The following is an 18,577-nucleotide window of genomic DNA, read 5'->3' as shown; positions in this document are numbered from 1 at the left end:
AGACCCCATCTCCTCTCCACAGTGGTGGCTGAGTGACAGCCACATGGCAGGGCAATGCCAACAGCTTGCAGAAGCCCACTGCAGGAGGGCGAAAGTGCCGCTGCCCTGCAAAGGGCAGGACGAGCTACCAGCACCCGACAGCCCCTCTCCAACCCGCTGCTCCCATTTCCAGGCAGGAGAACCTGGGAAGAATGCAGGACAGCAAGCCTGCATATGCTTTGATAAATAAAACATGGCAAGAAGGCAATCAGTGCTGCCCACTTGGCTGCAGGCAGCTCTGCCTGCAGCAGCTGCATGGGGGGAATTCACAAATGGTGTCACCCCAGCCATCAGGCCGCCAGCCTCGGCGCTGCTCCTCTGCTCACATCCAAGTTTTGCTGCCTCAGCACTGAGGGGGATTGATTTATTCATCAGCTTCTCCATCCCGCAGCAGCCCTGCAAGAATGAGTGGTGCAGTGAGCTGCTGTGCGATGTGACAAGCAGCACAGCAGGGAGCAGGGAGGGCTGACCATGGAGGTGGCACCCGGCTGACCTGCATCCCACCTGCCATGATGCCTGGCAGAGGAGGGACTCTCTGGGGTGGAAAACTTGAGCAGCAAGCTCCTCCAGGGCCATGCTGCTGAGCCCCTCTCAGGCACTAAGTCACAGCCGTCCTGCACCCTCTTTTTAGGATGGAGAGGCAGGACCTCGTTTTTCAGAGGGCGATCAGAGATCCCGATGGCCGAACCAATTGCAAAGACAAGTTGCAAAGCGAGGAGCCAACCCCAGAAAGCACCAACCCCAGAGCAACCCTGGGGAAGCTCGGTGGAAGCTGTTCCACGCACCTACAAACCCAAAGCAAAACCCAGGGAAAGGAGCGCTTTGCCTGCCCGCCAAGGAAGCAAAGGGCAGCCGGTTGCGGAGAGGGGTTGGGCAGCGGAAGGATGAGTCCCAGTCCCTCAGGCCAGCGGGGCTCTCAGGAATCCTCTTGGCCATGCTCTGCACCAAGGACCAGACCCTGAACTGGGGTTTTAGCTGCTTAAAACTGCTGGGGACAAGTTCCTGCTCTTTGCCCTGCTCCCTCCTGCCATTCCTTGCTCCATGCAGCAGCACCCAGCCAGCCTGCCCACACCCCTGTCCCGAGGCTCTGCAGTGCCCGGCGCAGACCCCGTCTCCAGCCCCCCCCCCATCTGCACTGCTCCCCGCAGCTTCTCTGTGAGCCCTGTGGAGCCCAGTAGGCTCCAGCTCTTTGTCACCCCCCATCCTCAGGACACCCCACAAGAGAGGCTGGGCAAGGGCTTTGTCAGGTGCAAGGGGAGGTCTCTGATTTGGGGACCACTTCTGGCATCTCAAGAGACCCAGAGATGTCCTGCCTGGAGACCCCTCCTCCGGGGGGGCTGGCAGTGCCATGGGACAAGAAGCAGTGACTGAGGGAGAGAAGTGCAGGGCCCTGGGGCAGGAGGGTGAATACTGGAGGGAATTGCTGGATGGTGGTTCGGGAGGGATGGCCAGGTGCTGGGGGGAATCGATGATTACTGGGGAAATGGGGGTGGCCAAGAAATAGGGAGATAACGGGAGGCACGGCCGGGTACCGGAATGTGGCTGTACAGGCGCTGGTGATGCCGCTGCTGGGACACAGGGGCATAGCCCGGTACCGGGAGGGATGCCCGCGCACTGCGGGGCAATTGCTGGTTGGGGGGGCGCATAGCCGGGTACCGGAGAGGCTGGCTGGCTAGCGGGGGGGCAACCGCGGGGTACGGAACGGGGCAGCTAGGTGCAGGGGGGCAATCGCCTGGATACCGGAGAGGAGCTGCCTGCGGCGCGGCCGGGGCCGGGGGCTGCCGCCGGGGGCGCGGGGCGGGCCGGAGGCGGGCACGGAGCCGGCCCCGCCCGGGAGGCCGTGCGGCGGAGGGGGAGCCAGCACCGGGGCCCCCCCGTACCGCTACGGCTCCCGCCTCCCTTCCGGCGGCGGCTCCTTCCCTGCGCCGGGGGCGGACGGGGCGGACCGGAGCCGCGCCGAGCCCAGGCAGGTGGGTGCGGGGCCGGGCCGTGCCGTGCCGGGGCCGGGGCCGGGGGCGGGCCCGCCGTGCCGCAGAGCCCGGGGGGGGCCGGGCACGGGCACGGGGATCGGCCCGCCGAGCCTCCCGGGGCCGCCGGCTTATGTAACGGGGCGGCGGCCGCGGGGATGCGGGATGCGGCATGAGGTGCGGGATGCGCGGAAGGATGCAGGTGCGGGATGCAGGATGCAGGTGCGGGCTGCGGGTGCAGGATGCGGGGCTGAGCGGCGCGCCCCCGGACCGCCCTTCCGCGGAGCTGGGGGGCGGGGGGGATGCCGGTGTGGAGGGGTGGCAGGAGAAGGGCTGTCACGCTCGGACTAGGCTTTGCATCCCCCCCTCCAGCCCCTCCGTGCCTGGCGATCCCCTGCGGGGGGGGGTCTGCAGAGCGGGGCCGTGGGCAGGGGGCGGAGGCCACCTGCTCCCCCCACCATCCCTGCCTGCACCCGGGGAGGCTCCGCGCAGCCTTCTGCTGTGGGGAGCTCGTGGTACCCGCCAGGGTCTTCCCACGCCACCCCATCACCGGCTCCCTCCTCCCTCCTGCTCTTCTCCAGCTAAGTCCAACCACTCGTGGAGCATTCCAGCCGCATAGTCCCCAGTTCCCCGTGCTCCAACTTCTCTGCCCACTGTATTTTCCCTGCGAGATCCCTCCCATGCCCCATGCTCCAGCCCCTGTCCCCACCGTGCCCCCAGTGCCATGGCTGCAGCACATGGGGCATGTGGCTGCCGTGATCCAGGCCTGGCAACACGCAATGGCACTGCTACCCGCATGGCACAACCGTGACCGGGCAGCTGCTGCCTGAGGCAGGCAGTGCAGTGAGTCAGAGCAGAAAAGCAGGGCTGGCACCTTTGCTCAGGACAGGGCTGATGGCTCAGGGCTTCTCCGTGCATCCAGCCGAGCTCTGCAGGTGGTGGCAGCTGCTGGCCGAGGTTGGTGAAGGAGCTGGAGCAATTCAAGTCAAGCCAAGATGCCAGGTTGGCAAAGAGAGGGTGAGGAAGGGTAAGCTGCGCTCAGGGTGCAGAGAGGTGTCCTCCCTGCCAAAACTGCCCTTGTCCTCCTGAAGTCGCAGGACCCAGAGGGTTGCCAGGAGCATGGCCAGGGAAAACAAGGAGCTCAGCCCCTGGCTGGCAGCATTGCTATGGGTGGCCAACCCTCACCATGCTGGGGAAACTGCAGACAGCTCAGCTGAGACACACTGGCACAGAAAAATGTCTCTATGTCTCCCTTGGCTATGGGCTGAGTGTTTGTTTCTTTTATTGCCTCGCATGATAACATTAGTATTGAAACGACCCCATCCAGACAGGTCTATGAACACCTCTGTAGGGCTGGAGGGTGATTGTGGTTCACACTCTGGCTCTTCCCCGGGTTTCTGCAGAGGTTCTGCCAGGCACAGCCCACCAGGCCCGGTGCTCCTTGGCAGGAGCTGTGTCGGAGCCGAGGGGAGCTGTGTCAGGAGCCAAGGGGAGCCACGCTGAGTTGCCCAGCACAGTTTAAGTACCAGGGCTGAGAGGTCCTGGCAGAGGTCCGGTACTGCAGGGAAACCCTCCAGGGAAGAGATGGTGACCACTGGCAGCATGGCAGAGTTCTGTTCTCACCACTATGGCCTGGTGCTCCAGAGGTCTGGTCTGGGAGGTGGGCATAGTCACTGCAGCCCAGGCTGCCGCCTTTCCCACCAGCACCAAGTCCAAGCCCTCGGGCATCATGTGCTGCTGGAACAGCCAGGGCTGGATGTCCCTGCCCAGAGCAGGACCTTCCCAGCAGCCAGAGGATCTCTGCTGTCGCCCACAGCCTCCGCACATTCATGGCCAGACTTCCCCATTTGTTCTTATGCCAGCATCATCCTCGAGTTTAAATGATCCTTCTCCCTCCCTGGTGTTTACTCGCTGGGTGTATTTATAGAGAGCAATCAGGCCTGCTCAGCCAGGGTAAACAAGCTGCGCTCCTGCGGGCTGCTCTCGCGTGAGCGCTCTCTGCTCACTCGTCCCAGGAGCTTTTCCCTCCGCCTCTCCAGGCTCCACAGAGCCTTCCTGGCTGCAGAGACCCAGACCGTCTGCCTTGGCCAGCCGTGGGCTCTCTGGGCCATGCCTCCAGGCTCTCCTGTCATGCTAGGTCACCCAGTGACTAGCCAGGAGCCACTGTCACCTTTTCCATGCCACTCTGCACCACGGGTGCCTGCTCCCCCTGTAAGCAGCCAGGTCAGCGGATCCATCCCTCCCTAGCTGGTGCCACCAGCTCCTGCTGTAACAGTCACCAGAGGTTCAGAAACATTGCTCATCTCAGCCAAATCCCAGAGCCCCATGATGGGGTGACCTAGACCTGCCCCAGCCCGTGGGAAGGTGAAGTCTGCAAGAGGTGTTGAGATTTTTGAGGCTGAGGGTCTGCTTTTTGAAGGCAAGGCAGGTTGGCTCAGGTGCAGGACCCCAACAGGGATATGCCTCTGGGGGCTGCCCAGTGCAGCATGGAACCCCGAGCCCTTTGCATCCCTGTGTGAGAGCCAGGACAGTGCACTGCTGGCACCGAGTCCTGTTTGCAGATATTTTCCCCAAGCATCATGGCTCTGAGCCTTCCCTCTCCCGCCGGTGCCTGGACACAAAGCTGATGCCAGCCCTGAGGCAGGTCACAAGAGCATCTCCCTTAGGCAGGAGAAACACTTTGAGATGTGGCCCAGTGTTTCACAGCCCGTGCACCCCACTGCTCCCCTTCCCCAGCCCACCTTCCTCTGCAGATTTTTGGACAAGCTCAGCTATAAAAGCAGGGTGTCAAGAGCTGGAGGCACCAAAGCAGAAGAGCTGTGGACTTGTTAATGGTCTCATCTTGAGCATTAAGTTTTCCCTGAATACTGTGCCTTGTGTCCAGACCTCAGCTGGATAAAGCATCCCTGCCAATGCCTGGAGGCACCACAGTCCCCAGAGCTGGGGGTGTCCTGGCACCATCATCCTGCCCTGCTCTTCCTTACCCTCCACTTTTGGCTGTGGTTGGTGTCTGGTTGCCTGGACAGACAGACTGAGCTAATGCAGCTGTCCAGGTGAGATGCATCTTCATGGTACTGGCAGGCTCTGCCCATTGCAAAAGCATGGAAAAAAAGCCACTTTGCTCTGGGCCAGAAAAAAAAACCAACCCTGCAGGGATCTGAGCAGCACATCCCAGGATCCTCTGCATCCTCTCAGGTACCTGAGCAGGGGAGCCCTGCTTTTCCCACCCTCGGGGGTTTCAGCAAAGAACAGCTGATTTACACCCCAGGCCATGGCCAACAAAGCAGGGGACTGATCAAGCCTCAGCCCAGCCCTTCTCCTTGGCACTGAGCTGTCTGGAAACCAGCCACCCCCAGGCACATATCCCTGCAACACTCTGCAGCCTGTCTTACCCTGCTCCCAAGCCTTCCCACAGCCCGGAGGAGACAGCGGTTGTCCCCAGCAAAGGTCACCTTCACACTGCTGCTGAGCCCTTTCCAGGCTGAGCTTTTAGCACTGCATTTTCCAGGGAAGCAGGCGCTGTTCTGGAGTCTCCTCGAGGGTCCCCAGTGGGGACCCTCTGCCCCTTTCCCACAGCCCCCAGAGCTCAGGGTCCCCAGGGTGAGCCTGCACCCTCCCCAAACCCAGCACTGTGCCCAGGGGCTGGCATTGTCTCCTGCCCCCGGGGCTAGGACCAGTCATCTCTGCTCTGCAATGCTTTTAAAAATGCAGGCTCCATCCATCCCAGCCCCTGCTTCTCCAGCGTCACTGTTTGCCTGTGTTTCCCCCAGCTCCCTTGGGTCACATATTTATCTCCAATTTGCCAAAGCCTCCCTCCTTCCCCAGGGTGGAGGAAAAGCCTTTGCTCAAAGTCAGGGTGAATTTGTAGCTTCCCCAGGAACCTGCTCCTCAAGTCACAGAGCACAAAACACTCTCATAGCACCCGTCGCAGTGGCACCAGCTGCACCGCGGGGACAGACCGTGCCAGAAACTGCCAGCGTGGTACCCAGCACACTCGTACCTGGGTCTCTGCACAGCATATGCTTGGGCCAGCACTCCCCAGTAGCACCCCCCCTGCATCTTCTGGAGCATCAGAGAGGCATCTAAAGAAGGACATTCAGGGAAGGGACAAGATCCCTGGGCAGAAGCTTCCCAAGGTCTGGCAGAAGTGGGGAGCCCAGAGTGGGGCCAGGCTTTCCCAAATTGCAAGGTCTGAGCAAGGGCTTTTGTTTGGTAGCTTGTTTTAACTTGCCATTATGTTCTCTAAAAAAGAAATTCATCGTCTGCAAGTTGAGGAAGGCAGAGTTAATGTGAAATTTTAAAACCTCAAAGAGTTGAGAGCCCTCTAAATATTTAATAACGGCATACAAACTGCCGGGTGTCTGCAGAGATGGCCAGGAGCCCTCTGCCAGCAGCAGAGGTGGTGTCCCTGATCCAGAAGAGGAGCAAAGACCCTGATGGGCTGCCACCTCCTGCAGCCTGTCACCCTCTGCACACCCTGCTGGGCTCCCACCTGTGAGAAGATGGTGGCTCTTGCCATCAGGTTTCTGCCACCCTTGGAGGTCAGGATGCGGGAGAGTGCATAGACCCACCCTGGCCTTTCCTAGCTGGGGGGAGAGGGCAGCAAGCAGTGGTGTGTTCCATCCATCACCCATCAAGTGATTCTGTTTTGTCCACCCTCTCCGGTCCTGGGGCCCCACCATAGAGCTGATCCTCTTGCTGTCGGTGTCTCCTGCAGGCCCTACTCTCCCTGCGATGCCCAGCTGTCCCCACGAGGTCCTCGTCCCCCTGCGTTAGGTGCCGAAGCCTGCAGACACCCAGCACTGCACACACCAAGGTAGGCAACGCTGCCACAGCTCCGCCGCCACAGCTCCTGGGGGGCCATATCGCTCCCCACAGTGTAGGGGGCACAGTGAAGCCATGAGATGGATGGGGAGGTGCAGAGGTACCACCTGGGGCTGCCTCAGTGGACAGTCAAGCCCCCAGGATTGGGGGTCCATCATGGGCATCCTGGCAAGACCCTGGTTCAGGGCAAGAGGCATTTGGACCAGCTCAGGAACAGGCTGAGGCCACAGGAGTGGGGAACAGCTCAGGCTCTGAGGCGGATGCTGTGCACAGTCCTGCCTGGGGACCATGGCAGGTGATGGTGACTGTGGAGCTGGCACAGGGCCAGGGTTGGGGTTTTTTTTTTTTCTTTTTTTTCTTTTTTTTTTTTTTTTTGCCTTTGAAAGCCCCCAGATGGGAAAGGTACGAGCCAAACCCCACTGAAAGCAGCCAAGAATGAATTTTCTGGCCAGAGCCCCAGCAGCTCTTGGAGTGGCGCCGTGCCTGTCCAGCGTCACGCTGCAGCGGAAACCCCAAGTGCAGGCAGGCTGGGGGAGGTCTCAGCCAGGGTGGGCAGCGAGCCCCCCACCCATCCCAGCTGCTCCCTAGTGTGGGGGTCTCACCCCCCCCAGTGCCCTGAGCCAGGGCAGCACAAGCTTATCCTGCTCCCACCGAGCTGCAGCTTGGCTGGCCCCCAGACACCCAGATGTCCCCCCCATGCTGCCACAGAGCCCCCCACCATGCAGCCATCTGCTGCTGTCGGATGACAGGGTGTCCCCAGTGCTGTGGCCCTCAGCCAGTTCTGTTGCCTGGGGCACGGGGCACCTTATCTCCCAAACCTCCTCTCTGATGGGGTGCGATGGGCCTTTCTCCCCCAGGAAGGCAGATGCTGTCCCAGAGCCAGGCTGGGAGTTCGGGTAGAGCAGGACCAGCCGTGACAGCATCCACACTCCTCTCTTCCTCCTGCTCCCCAGCCCTGGTGGTGCAGCAGGGGTTAAAGCACCCTAGGCTCTCTGCTCTCCTCCAGGAGCCCCAAAGATCTTGCAGGATCTTTGCAAGACCAACACCTGTATCAGCACGAGGCTGAACACCTGGGGTGCAGCACCCAGGGTCTCATTTTTGAGGGCACTTTGACTGGAGAGGGAACAGGGGCTGCTGCTGCTCTGCTGTGATCTAGAAGCGTAGTCTTGAGCTAATGGTTCCCTTGTCCTTCATGCCTTTCCCCCAGTGGTGAAATGAGGGTGGGTATAACCCCTCTGAGGCTTTCTGCAGGGAGCAGGTGCTCAAATCCCATCCTGACACAGAGCCAGGAGGGGCCCCTTGGGCATCCACAGTCCCAGCCACCTCTGTCGTTTGTGCCTGCACAGGCCCTGCATGTCCCTGCCAGGGCGGCGGGGATGGAAATCAGTATGTGCACAGACTGGCTCCTTCCCTAAAGGCGGTGGCTGGGGTGATGGGGAGGGATGGGGAGGCAGCACAGGAGCTTGGCAGGGCTTTTGTCTGCTCCCCAGGCAGTCCCTGGCATGCTGCTCCCAGCTCCACTCTGCACCAGCCCCCCTCTGTACTGGCCCCTGCAGAGCTGTGCAGGTGTGCGTGCCTGCCATAAATATTGATAGGGTGGACTCAGTGCAAGTGTGGCTTTATGTACAGCAGTTGGGATGTAAATGGTGTAAGGACCTGATGTCTGGGCAGGAGAAAGCTAATGCAGGTGATAGCACCGAGGCTGAATGCACAGTGGGTTTTTATAGGGAGTTGGGATCCATCCTGCATGGGGTGGGAAGGTGGGAAGCGGCTGGATGACTAACCCCAGGGCTCATAAACCTGTTTGGGGAATCAGCCAGACCCACAGCGAGCCTAAATCTTCCAGCTGAGACTGCGGTGAGCCACTGTGGCTCCCTCATCCCGCTCCCCGCACAGCCATGCCAGGATAAACAGCGAGGGGCTGCAGTGCCTCTGTTTAATAATGCATGGCACAGAGGCACTGGATGCACGCCGGGAGTCAGGAGCTGCTGGGACTGCAGCACTTGACCGGCGGGGTCCATCCCAGTATCCCCTGGTGCTCATGGAATGTGGACACCTTGGGGCTCTGGGTGGCCCTGAAACTGGGGCTGGCCATCACAGGGCACAAAGCAGTGATGGCGAAGCCAGGACACTTGGTCACTCAGTGACTGACATCCCAGCCACACTGGATGCTTAGCTGGAGCCTGAGGCTGAGTCGCTGTCCCCTTGGGTGCTCTCACTGGGAGATTCAGCCCCTGCGTCACTCTCTCTTGTACGAATGTAGGCATAGATGGTCTTTTTGGGGAGCTCTGGAGGGCCGAGCAGCTCTGGGAGCACCCCTCCCTCTCTGGCATCCTCCTGGGACACCACCATGCTGGGAACAGCTGGAAGATGTGAGCTCGGTCCAATCCTCGCCTCACCCCTCCTGCAGCCACAGCCACCCCGGCTGGCATGCTGGCTGCCGTGCCCAGAGCCAGCAAGTGTGTGCTGGGGACCTGCAGGCACCCGTTTAAACCCAGCTCCTGCAAGATGCCCTCCTGGGGGACGCACACATCCCTCATTGCGCGTGGTGCCGTGATCCAGCCCCACCAGCCATCTGCTGCAGCAGCTCCCCACCACCCACTCCCTGGCCCACGCTGCGCCCCGTGGCACGGAGCTGGGCAGGGACAGGCTGGGGGTGCCCAGGGTGCCCCCCCACCCCACAGGCAGGAGCAGGCGGATGAGTCTGTGGGAGCAATGCTGACGGGGCCGTGGTAGTGATACAGATGGGTCTGCAATACTGATGCCAGCGGGGCTGTGTTGTGTTATTGATGCAGGCGGACCCATGATAGTGATGCAGGAGAGCAGAAAAAGCCGCAGCATCAGCCCGGAGCCCCTCTGTCTGCAGGGGTGCTTTGCTGTGCCCGTGCAGAGCAGGGCACACAGAGGGCAGCAGGTAGGAGCCTCCCCTGCCCGGCCAGCAAAGCCCGGAGCCAGGGACACCCTCAGGGTATGGGGCCAGCAGAAGCCACCCTGTGAGGGAGGCTCCACGGGCATATTTGGCCTGGTTTCTCTGTCCATCTCTGGTGTGCTCAAGGAGCCCTGCCACCCCCAGCTCCCCGCCCCCGTGCTGCTCCCACAGAGCAGAGCATCGCGGCAGAGCTGGGCTCAAGCCACGGCACAAGCCCACCTCCCTCCCTGCCAGCCCTGGCTCATGGGGCACTCCCATGCCAGCCACAGGGTGAGACCTGCGTTCACACCCCATGCCTGGCATGGAGGGGATAATGAGGGAGTGGGTGCTGGGGGGGCACCCACGTGTGCTTGGGGGCTGTGACCTGCTGTGGGGGCAGAGCAGTGGCCCCAGCATCACCAGGGGCTGGACACAGGCAGCTCTGAGCACCACACGCTTGCACTGAGCACGGCATAACGGAGTGACCCTGGGTCCCCCTTGCCTGGCATGTTGTCACCGGCGGGAGGGACAGCAGGGGTGGCAGGGGCTGTCTCTGCAGCCTGTGCTCAGCCACTGTGCTGGAGGGTCCGGCTGCAGCCTGTCCCTGTCCCTGTCCCTGCCAGGTGCCAGCCCCAAGGGACCACGCTGCTCTTCAGAGGCTGCAGCTGCTACATGTTTTGTGCTGCCTTTTCCCCTTCTCCCCGATGCTGTTTTTGTTTTGTTTAAGAGGCTGGGTTACGAATTTTAAACAGGCTCCTGAAAAACCCAATTACCTCCAGAAGACAACCTGATAAAAGCTGCCTAAGTGGCACTGTGGAAATCGCCTTGTGCGGCAGCTGAGGGAAAACCAACATAACAAAGCCTTTGGAAATGGAGTTAACCACTTTTAATCCCTTGGTGCGATGAGAAGGACCAATAATTATTTTCTGCGGAGATGGGGGGTGGATAAGTGAAACAGCTGCCCTGTGCTAATGGGTGGCAGCAGGCTGGGCTGGCGGTGCTGCAGGGATGGGTGCAGGTATTCGGGCAGCTGCTTCCCTTGCCCAGGAGCCTTGCAAGAGCCTGCAGAGGCTGTGACCTTGCAGGGTCCCTGTGCGGCTGTGGGGCCTGGGGATGATGCTGGCAGTGGGGCAGGCAGGTGCCACTCAAGGCTTTGATGTGGCAGTGACAATCAGTCCCGTGCCCTTTCCCCGGGTGCCAGTGGGGAGCAGGACAGGCACTGCCGGGGCCCTGGCACCCGCACTGGCTCCGTCCATGCCGCGCTGCCCCCGCAAGCCGGCACGGAGGCGACTTGCAGGACTTGGCAGCACTGAGAGCTTCCTCCTCCATCTGGCCATAGTGCTGCCCCCCCATCCCTCCCATCCTGTCTCCCCCAGCAGCTCCAGGCAGCCACCCAGCAGGTGACACTGCCCAGGATGACGCCAGGGGGACAGCTGTGCCTGAGGAGTGTCCATGCTGGGCACAAGCAGTCTCCCAGCACTGGGAGCATCTTCCAAACACCTGCCAGAGCCACCTGGGCTCTAAGGACTGCAGGGATCCCCTGGGCCCATCCCCATCCCAGGAGCAGGGGTGTCCACAGGGGTGCGCAGGGCAGGAGGATGGAAGCAATGCCCAGGGCTGGTGATGAGCCCCCGTCTGCCCTTCCCATGGGATCGCAGCTGACAGGGCAGAGTTGGGCACTCGCCAGCCCATCAGCTGTGGTCACGCTGCCGGCACCAGCAGCTGGAGTGCCAGGGCGGCTGGCCACAGCTCACGTCAGCCTCATGCTTCCCGTGGCAGCAGGGACGGGGGCTGCTTCGCCCACCTCCCCCCAGCCACCCCACGCTTGGGGACAGCACTCCAGGCCACTGAGCCCCAAGGAGGGCATGCCCAGCTTAGCACTGGGCGCTGGCACAAGGGACGGCCTGTTAGCTTGGCCACAGCTCTTACTGGGAGCAATCCCTGGGCACACTGGGAGCTACTGGGGGAGGATGTGCTTAATGAGCCGAGGCATCTCCAAAGATTGAAAGACTCAAGGACCCATCCCAGGAACAAAAGGAGGCGTTTGTCAGGCGCTGAGAGACGGGCTTGTTAATTCCTCCTGGCTGTCACACTTATCTGTAATGAATTTGTGCTCTGCTGTATTATTTTTAATACAATAGGAGCGGTGCTGCCCGCCCACCGCCCGGCTGCCGGGAGCGCTGACGTCAGTGCCCGGAGCAGGGCTGCTGCAGGACGGATGGACGGATGGACAGATGGACGGGCCAAGCGCAGGCCTGTCCTGCTGCCCACACGCCTGTCCCACCAGCAGCAGAGGGGCAGAGCCGGACTGGGCACGAGGGCAGGAGGCATTTTTTTCCATGGAGGTGGAAAAAGGAGTTGGTGGTCAACGCCATGGTGGAAGGAGGCTGAGGGCTCAGGGCGGGCAGAGATGGGGTGCTCCAGGGAGTACTTTGGGGAGCAAGTGCAAGGAGGTGAACAAGAGGGCCATGTCCTTGATGTGGTGGTGTCCCCATGCTGGGACCTGTTTGTGGCAGCAGCTGTGCGCAGGGCAGGAGCCGACAGCGGGTACACACACGTGGGTCTGTCGGTGCTGCATCCTTGTGCAGGTGCTGGGCTGGCACTTGTGTGCTGGTTTTGTGCCCCCCCCCAGCTGCAGGATAGCTCCCCCCTGCTGCCCCCCATCCTGCATTGCCCCATCCTCCCAGCAGCAGCACCGGCAGTGCCCAGCAGCACCGACAGCATCTCCACAGCCCGCACTGTCGGGTTTGTGGGGGCAGCTGCAGCCTGTCCCAGCTCCCCGCAACCTCCCACACGTGGAGGCGGGTGGTCCCTCAAACGACCCCGCACCCAGACCCTCTCCAGCACTTTTCTGGGCTGTAGCTGTGAGATTCCCCACAGGGCTGCTCCTCCAGAGCCTCACCATTAAACACCAGCCTGGCTCAGAGCGCTGCTAATCTGATTTGCAAAGGGCTCGTCTTATTTCTAATAACCCAGGGCTGGATTAATTAGGAGGCGCCGGCTGCACCTCTGCGGAGTGGCAGGGTTGGCAGTGGGGCACATGCCTGTCCCCAGCACCTCTCCTTGCACTGGGATGAGGATGGGAGACCTGGGGGAGCCCTGTCACACAGCCGGGGGGGACACAGGAGGGGCTGCAGGAGCCTGTCTCCCTTTAGGCAGGTGCAGGGGGGCGGGCAGGGTAGTGCCCCCCCATTCCCTGCCCGAGGATCCCCTGCTGAAGGGGGTCCTGAGCTCTGTGGGCATCACAGCCTGGATGCCACCATACAGCCCCCCCGCCCCACTTTGGGACACCCCCGGGGGAGCAGCACCAAAAATCCAAAACTGGGGCCTCCAAGTGGTGGCTGTTGGGGGGTGTGTGTGATGATTTATCAGGGACTTTAATTAAACTCCCGCAGCCACCCTGCACTGTGGAGGGGGACGGGGTTCTGCGGCTGGGGGTGCTGGGGGAGGGAGCATGGGGGGCAGACTGGGGCGGGGGGCAGCTCCGGCTGATTAATGCCTCGTTTCCCCCCATTAATTGCCGCGGAGGTGAATCATTGACCTCGAGCAGAACGCACTCCCCGCTGGGGGGGGGTCGTCGGGGGGGGGGTGTCGTCGGGGGAGGGGGGTCGTCGGGGGGGGGGCCCGTCTGCATTCTGGGGAGCGGTGCGGGAGCGGTGCGGGGCTCCCGGAGGCCCCGCCGGGCCGCGGGATGTTTCCCCGGGGGTCGTGCGGCGTTTCGCGGAGGGCGAGGGTCTGTCCCGCGTACCCCCGCCGCGGGGGGCCGGGCCGCGCTGTGCCGGGGCGGGGGGAGTCGCCCCGGGCGGGCCCACGCGTGCCGCCGGGGGCGGGCAGGGGCCGGGCCGCGGCGGGGCGGGGCGGGAGGGCGGAGCGGCGGCAGCGGAGAGCGGCGGCGGAGCCGGTGAGTGCCGCGCCGGTGCTGAAGGGACAGCGCCGCCGCTGCGGCACCGGGCGGCCCCGGGCGGCGGGCGGGGCCCCGCGCCGCATCCACCGGGGGGGCGGCGGGTCCCCGCGGCACCGCGTCCCCTGCGCGACCCCCCCCCCCCCCCCCCCCCTCCGCGGCTCCCGCCCTCCCTGTGTCCCTGCGCCCCCCCCCTCTCCGCCGCGTCCCCCGCTGTCCCCTGCGCCGCCGTTGCGTGTCCCTCGTTCCGGGTCCCCCCGCGTCTTCCTTGCCGGCGCACCCCCCCCAAACCTGCGGTGCGTCCCCCGGGTTCCGCACCCCCCTGCGGTGCCGGTGTCCCCCGCATGCCGGGTGTCCCCTACGTCCCGTGTCCCCGCTGTCCCCCGCCTTCCCGGCGCCCCCCCGTGTCCCCTGCGTCGCTGCAGCCCGTGCGGCTCCGGGGTCCCGGCGCCTGCCAGTGCCCCCCCGTCTGCTCGTGAACCTGCACCCCTCCCACGGTGTCCGTCGTCCCCCCCCGCGGCTCCGGTATTCCGGTGCCCCCCGTGTCCCAACGGCCCTGGTGTCCCCTGCACCCTCCCTGCGGTCCCAATGTCCCAGCCTCCCCCGGTGTTCCCGCATCTCCGGTGTACCCCAAGCTCCCCCTGCATCCCCGGGGCTCAGCACGGTACTGTCTGGAGCCCTCCCCCCGCCCCCCCCCCCCCCCCCCCCCCCCGCCAGGTGCCACGAGGTGCCACAGGGCTGGGAACAACAAACTTCCCCGTGTCCTCGTTCGTGGTGCCTCCCACAGCCCACTGCGGGGTCTCGGGGAGCTGGGGTGGGGGCATCCTCGAGGCTGCGGCACCCACTGGGTGAGTGCACACGCACGCACACGCACACATACACCTACCCGCTGCAAACTGCACACCCAGGCTGTGAGCGCAGCCTGCAACCCCACACGCACACACAGGGCATGCAGGGGGCACAGGCACACACACCCCCCCACACACACACCCCGCCTGCAATCCGCCACATGCATACACACACAGAGCATGCCAACAGCCTGCAACACCCCCACACATACACACACGCGGCACAGTCTGCAAATTTGTGTGCACACAGCCCCCCCCCCCCCCCCCCATCCAGCCTGCAAACCCACGGACCTGCACATACAGCCCCCCCCCACACACAGAGCCTGCAACCCCTTCACACAGTGTGCAAACACGTACATGCAGCACAAACACACACAGGGCGCACAAACGCAGCCTGCAGACCTGTATGCACACACTCGCCCATGCAAGCCCTTGCACACACATCCGCAGAGCTTGCAAACCCTGAAACTCACGCACGCACGCTCAAAGCTTGCAAACAGGCTGCAAGCCCGCACGCTGTGTGGGCACATGCAGCTTGCAGCCCCACAAACTTATATACAGATGGGTGTGTACCCCCCCTACTTCCCCCCTGCAGACACAGCCTGCAGCCACCCGCAAACACACCTCTTGACCAAACACAGCTTGCACATGCAGCTCGCACACACCCCGCACGCAAACACAGCACACGCATGCACAGACCGTCCTGCACATGCAGTGTCCCTGCACAGCGTCACACACCATCTCCAGCACCCGCAGGGATCACACCCAGAGTCACAGGCTGCTGCTTGCAACCCTGACAGCCCCCAAACACTGTCACAACCTGCCAACAGCCTCTGCTCCATCCCTCTGCAGAGCACATGCATTGCCATAGACACATGCGCACACATGCAGCACCCCGTGTCCGGTTGTGTTGCGCTGGCATCCCCAGGCAGGGTCTGTTGTCCTGGCCCACAGCAGGTGGTGGCATGGTGGGTCCCCATCCTGCCAGCCCCCAGGCAGCACCCCAGGGCTCCCTGGCTCCTGCTGCCCCACTGAGGCAGTGCTGAGGTGGAGAGTCCCTGCCTCAGACCCTCCACAAGTCCCCAAGGCCAGCAGGGATGTGAGGAGGGGGCCGGGGGGAGCAGGCACTGCCACCAGGCAGATCTGTCCACCCTCTGCCTGCAGACCCCAAAAGCTCCCTCTGCCCATCCTGGAAAGCATTTGGGGCTGGAGATGCGGAGTCCATCCCTCATGCCTGGGTGGTGGGGACCCTGAGCACTGCACCCCTGACCGTGTCCCTCTGCCCACGCAGGTGGCGCTGGTCGGCAAGCCCGGACAGCAGTGGATGAGCGCTGGGCACTGGCCTAGCCGCACGCACACACCGGCACCATGGACTTTGTCATGAAGCAAGCGCTGGGCGGTGAGTGGATGCTGTCCCCCCTCAGGGTCCCCCCCTCCGGGAGTGATTCTGGCTTCCACACCCCAGGGAGCATGCTGGGAGGGACATGGCAGGGGTACAGAGCTGCGGGGAGAGCCACCAGCAGCAGGGAGCTGCTGCCGGAGCCCTCCGGGGCTCCTGTTCCCAGCACCAGCAGCGCCTGGCTGGGGAATCCCAGCTCTCCCGCTGCTAAGTGGGATTCCCTGGCGGGTCCCCTGGGTGCCAGCAACGAAAGAGCTGCTGGTGTCTCCCCCGACTGACGCCAAACTAGGGCAGCACAGCCAACCTGCAGCACTCCCCATCTCCGCAGCCTCCAGAGCCTGTGTGCAGCCAACTCTGGCACGGGTGGCCCTGAGGATGTCCTGGGTCATCCTTGCTGGGGGGCTCCATGCCCTCCCTACCTCTGCAGGGGTTTGGGGAGCAGGCGCTGGGCTGCAGCACCCCTTGGGGACCAGCCAATGGTCTTGTGCTGTGCAGGGGCCACCAAGGACATGGGAAAGATGCTGGGGGGTGAGGAGGAGAAAGACCCCGATGCGCAGAAGAAGGAGGAGGAGAGGCAGGAGGCCCTGCGCCAACAGGAGGAGGAGCGGAAAGCCAAGCACGCCCGCATGGAAGCTGAGCGGGAGAAAGTCCGGCAGCAGATCCGTGACAAGGTGGGCACACATCTCCCCTGCACCCACCCCTACCCACAGCAGCCGGGGTAGGGCTGGGACGGGGAGCCAGCATGGCCAGGGAGGAAGGTGGCCTGAGGCGGTGGTGATGGGCACAGGGCAGAGCATGGGCAGTGCCCACCACCTGCCCTGCTGAGGAACTGTGTCCTTGCAGTACGGGCTGAAGAAGAAGGAGGAGAAGGAAGCAGAGGAGAAAGCTGCACTGGAGCAGCCGTGTGAGGGCAGCCTGACGCGCCCCAAGAAGGCGATCCCGGCGGGCTGCGGGGACGAGGACGAGGAGGAGGAGGAGAGCATCCTGGACACCGTCCTCAAGTACCTGCCTGGCCCGCTGCAGGATATGTTCAAGAAGTAACAACACCGCCGACCCTGCCATGGGGTGTTGGGGCACGGGCGCCCTCTCCCCTCCAACCCCTCCATCAGTTCCCTTGGCCCCGGGGGGGGGTGTCCCTGCACCCCCTCCCCATTCCTTTCCCCCTTTGCCCCGTCCCGTCTAGGCAGGGCCCCCCCACCACGCCGTGCCAAAGGGGAGCGGCCCTGGCTGGACAGGGTGAACAGGGACCAAATGCACTGATGTAACCTCGTGGCAGGCTGGGGGCACCCCAGGCCCTACCGGCTCCCCCGGGGTGGCTCCCTGTGCCCCCTGCCCTGCCCCTCCTGCCCTCCCAGGGGACCCCGGCAGGCTTTCGCTTGCCTGCCCTCGTCCCCAGCACTGCCATCCCCCTGCCCTGTCCCGCCCTGGGCCAAGCCCAAAGCACAAAGCCAGGCGCCCTGCCCGCAGCTCCCCCATCCCCGGTCCCGGGAACGGGGGTCCCCCGGGGCTGCTCGGTGTGCCCCAGCATCGGGGGGTTGGAGGGGACCCCCCTCCCCGCATCTCTGGCCCCATAGTTAAAGCCATATCAGTTAGACTGCAATACTTCAGCACCGGGAGGAGCGGGCACCGCGCTCCGCCGACCGTGTACAAAGGCACGTGCGGGGCAGGGACCCCCCTGCCTCGTCCCCCCCACCCCGTCCCCACCATCCCCACCGCTCGCTCGTCTGTGTCTCAGCCCCACTGGCCCCCGTTCTCGCATTAGTGTCTCTGTGCCAGGGTGCGCCCCGTCGCTCCATGCGTCCTCGTGTCCGCTGCTCACACTCCCCACCCGCTCCCCGAGTCCCTGCTGTCCCTGGGGCCACCCGCAGCGCTGAGCCGAGAGCCCCCGCCGCACTGCCGGGGCCCCCCACTCTGCCCCCTGCAATAAAGCCAGCACGGGGCTGAGGGCTGCCGGGCCAGTCCTGGGCTGGGAGTGCCCGGCTGCCCCCCACCCAACGCTGGACACACACGGGTCCCCGGGGCCTGGGAAGGTATCCCTGGGCAAGCAGCCCGGGCATGTCCCAGGAGCTGCTGCTTGCACCCCAACGGGGGGACGTGGGGGCATGCCCTCATCCCCGTCCGTCCCTTGCCGCACCGTGCTCCCTCTTCCCCGTGCTTCCTCTGCCACAGCCCCCAGCTGCTCACCAGGGGCTTCCCTGGGAGGCGGCGGGCAGCTCGGGGCCCCACAGACATGCTGTGACCATCCTGCTCGAACTAGTCTTTGACAAACTAATAAAATAAAGGGATTTGTACATTGCTCCAGCCTCTGCTCAGCCATTGCTTCCCCGGGCCCCCACACCAGCTCCCTTGCCCCTCCATCTCCCCTCCAGAGCTGAGACCTGGCAGTTCATCACTTAAGGAGAGGCCACAGGGCCCAGCCTGGGCAGCACTCAAGCCCAGCCACAGGTGGAGAGAAGCCACACACGGCTCCCAGAGCCCTGCTCAGTCCAGCTGCCTCCCCACACACCCATGCCCACCCTGCAGGTGCCCTCTCCAGGGCTGGGGACAAGGTAAAAGGGATGGGTACTGGTGGGACCCCCGTCCCACAGACATGGCACAGGAGCTTCTGGCCCTTCCCCCCTGACTCTGGGACTCTCCTCACAGGATGACTTGACCCTGGGGTACAAGGGCTGTTTCTTGTGGGACACGGGC

At 63.6% G+C, this 18,577-nt stretch overlaps 1 protein-coding gene across 4 annotated transcripts; it reads left to right on the top strand.

Annotated features, from left to right (window-relative positions):
* Positions 1-1,875: 1,875 nt before the first annotated feature.
* On the top strand, positions 1,876-18,182 carry CPLX2 (complexin 2). 4 transcript variants are annotated; one of them, XM_055813233.1, is made up of 5 exons: positions 1,876-2,009; positions 6,724-6,822; positions 15,779-15,886; positions 16,382-16,557; positions 16,730-18,182. In XM_055813233.1, the coding sequence occupies exons 3-5, from the start codon at positions 15,856-15,858 to the stop codon at positions 16,925-16,927; spliced, it is 405 nt and encodes a 134-aa protein (XP_055669208.1). In that variant the 5' UTR covers positions 1,876-2,009; positions 6,724-6,822; positions 15,779-15,855; the 3' UTR covers positions 16,928-18,182. The 4 variants fall into 4 exon arrangements, with proteins under 4 accessions (XP_055669208.1, XP_055669210.1, XP_005231891.1 ...); XM_005231834.3 differs by lacking the exon at positions 1,876-2,009 and adding an exon at positions 2,115-2,208; XM_055813235.1 differs by lacking the exon at positions 6,724-6,822 and having other exon boundaries at positions 1,902-2,009.
* Positions 18,183-18,577: the final 395 nt, after the last annotated feature.

Source organism: Falco peregrinus, chromosome 8, assembly GCF_023634155.1.
Source record: "Falco peregrinus isolate bFalPer1 chromosome 8, bFalPer1.pri, whole genome shotgun sequence".
Classification (NCBI taxonomy): domain Eukaryota; kingdom Metazoa; phylum Chordata; class Aves; order Falconiformes; family Falconidae; genus Falco; species Falco peregrinus.
Note: the sequence above shows the minus strand (reverse complement) of the source record. Positions and strands in the feature narration are given on the sequence as shown.